We start from the raw sequence: 1,962 nt of genomic DNA, 5'->3' as shown, positions 1-1,962 counted from the left end.
ACCGCCTCGCCGAACCTCCTGCAGGCCGGGGTGGGGGAGGGTGCTCTGCCCCCACCAACCTTTCTGAGAGCAGTCCGGGGTGGACCCTCGGGGCCACGGGGGCTCCTCGTCAGTATCTGACCACAAGAGACCCACCGTTCCTGGTGACCCTCCAGAACAAAGCAGCCCCGCCTCCTCTTTCTCCGAGGGAGCGGCTGGTGAGTGTGAACTGCCCACGTGCAGCTACAAGCCCAATGTTTAAAGTCACCATGTCACCAATGAAGGAGCTCTTCTTCAAAAGAGAGGTGCCCTGGTGTCGTGGTGGGTGAGGCTAAGGTGCTGATCGGAAGGCTGGCAGTTCAAACCCACCTGCTGCTCCGTGAACACACAGGGTCGTGGGCAGCAGGGAAGGGGGCTGAAGTCTTTCTGCCAGGATGCTAACAGAGGCCTGGTGGCACGGTGGGTTACGCACGAGGTCGGCAGTTCAGACCCACCAGCCGCTCCTCCGGAGAGAGAGGAGGCTGCCCGCTCCCCCTGGAACCCCGAGGGCGTGGCTCTACTCTGTCCCATCGGGTCCCCCCTGCGAGTCGAGTCAGACGGGACTCGAGGGCTGAGTCTGCATCGCTGGCTGGGATCCTCCACACCTGTGCTTTATCGTGGAAAGGTAAAGTTAAGAGGAGGGGTGAGGGGGTGGAGGGGGATCACATGATGACTGCCGTGGATTGGCCCAGGAAGGCTTTTTTTTCTCAAGACAAAACTGTGTGGGATGAGGCTATGACTCAGGTGCCTGACGGTGACGGGGGACAAGGTGGCCACGGTGGAGGTGGGCCGGGACCTGGGTCCACTCAACGCCTTTGTCACGGTCACCAGGCGTGCAGTCCAGCCAGTTCCGGGGAAAGAAGGCGGGGACATAAAATGAAGCCAGGCCCAGGACGTCTGGGAGCTGCTTCCATGGTGACAACAACAACAAAAAAAGCAGACAAGATTGGATTTCGATTTGGGGGTGGGGTGGGGTGGGGAGGCCACATACTTTTGGAGGCAGGGGTAGTCGGACGCGTTCCGGAGCCCCTCCGGGGGAAGCTGCCAGTTTTGGATGGAGTCCTTGACCAAGACGAACCCCGAGACCATGATGAAGCCCAGGACCAGCACGTTGACGCAGGTGAACACCTTGTTGACCATGGCCGACTCCTTCACCCCGAAAGTCAGGAGACCTGGAGAGGCGGGCAGGGAGGACAGGGTCGGACGCGTCAGTCACCGAAGCCCCGCTGGGTCCTGTGCCCTCTTGCAGGCAATCCCACGGTGGGTCAAGAGTCTGTCTCGTCTAGGGGCTTGCTCTGACCCTCCGCCCTCGCCGAGCAAGAGGCCCTCACCCGGGACGTGCCGGGAGGGGCCGTCGGGTCAGTTCTGGCTCAAAGTGACCTGTGCACAGCACAAACCCCTGCCCGGTGCTGCGGCCGCCCTCACGGCAGTTGTCTGTGGAGCCCAGAGTTGCAGCCACGGGACGACTGTCCATCCCATCGAGGGCCTGCCCGTCTCTCGCTGCCCCTCTGCTTGCTTGACCAGGCATGAAGGACATTGCTCTCTGTAACAGGCCCCATGAGCTTCAGACAGCACCGCCCCAACAAGCGTCCCCGTGTCCCCTGTTGCTTGCCGACAGATCCTCCCGTGCACCCCAAAGGCTACATCACCCCTGCCTCCTTCAGACTCGCCCATCGGGACGCCACATGATGCCCTGCGGACTCGAGTCACCAGACTCCACCCCCAGGGTTGATCTACTCAACCACCCTTGTGCCGGGTACCGGGCTTCCACATAAGGCCCGTCATGTGACACCCATGCCCCAGTCCCTCTTCCTTCCTATCGGCTCTGAGGGCTGTTCTCTTGGGATAACATGTCTAAAACACACGAGCCGAAGCCTCACGACCCCAGCCTCTGGGGAGGGAGCATGCTGGGACCAGGTTCCCTGAACCGACAAACCACAGCGG

At 61.7% G+C, this 1,962-nt stretch overlaps 1 protein-coding gene across 1 annotated transcript in view; it reads right to left on the bottom strand.

Moving 5' to 3' along the window:
- Positions 1-1,962, bottom strand: part of SLC7A1 (solute carrier family 7 member 1) — a 56,356-nt gene that overhangs the window by 10,600 nt on the left and 43,794 nt on the right. The window contains exon 5 of the mRNA XM_004715213.2: positions 1,010-1,190. Within this exon, the coding sequence (XP_004715270.1) occupies positions 1,010-1,190 (181 nt within the window). The remainder of the gene's footprint in view (positions 1-1,009; positions 1,191-1,962) is intronic.

The sequence above is a fragment of the Echinops telfairi genome, unplaced genomic scaffold (genome assembly GCF_000313985.2).
Source record: "Echinops telfairi isolate 266 unplaced genomic scaffold, ASM31398v2 ScPeMD7_2565;HRSCAF=3150, whole genome shotgun sequence".
NCBI classification, from domain to species: Eukaryota; Metazoa; Chordata; class Mammalia; order Afrosoricida; family Tenrecidae; genus Echinops; species Echinops telfairi.
This window is presented reverse-complemented; position numbering and strand designations above follow the sequence as displayed.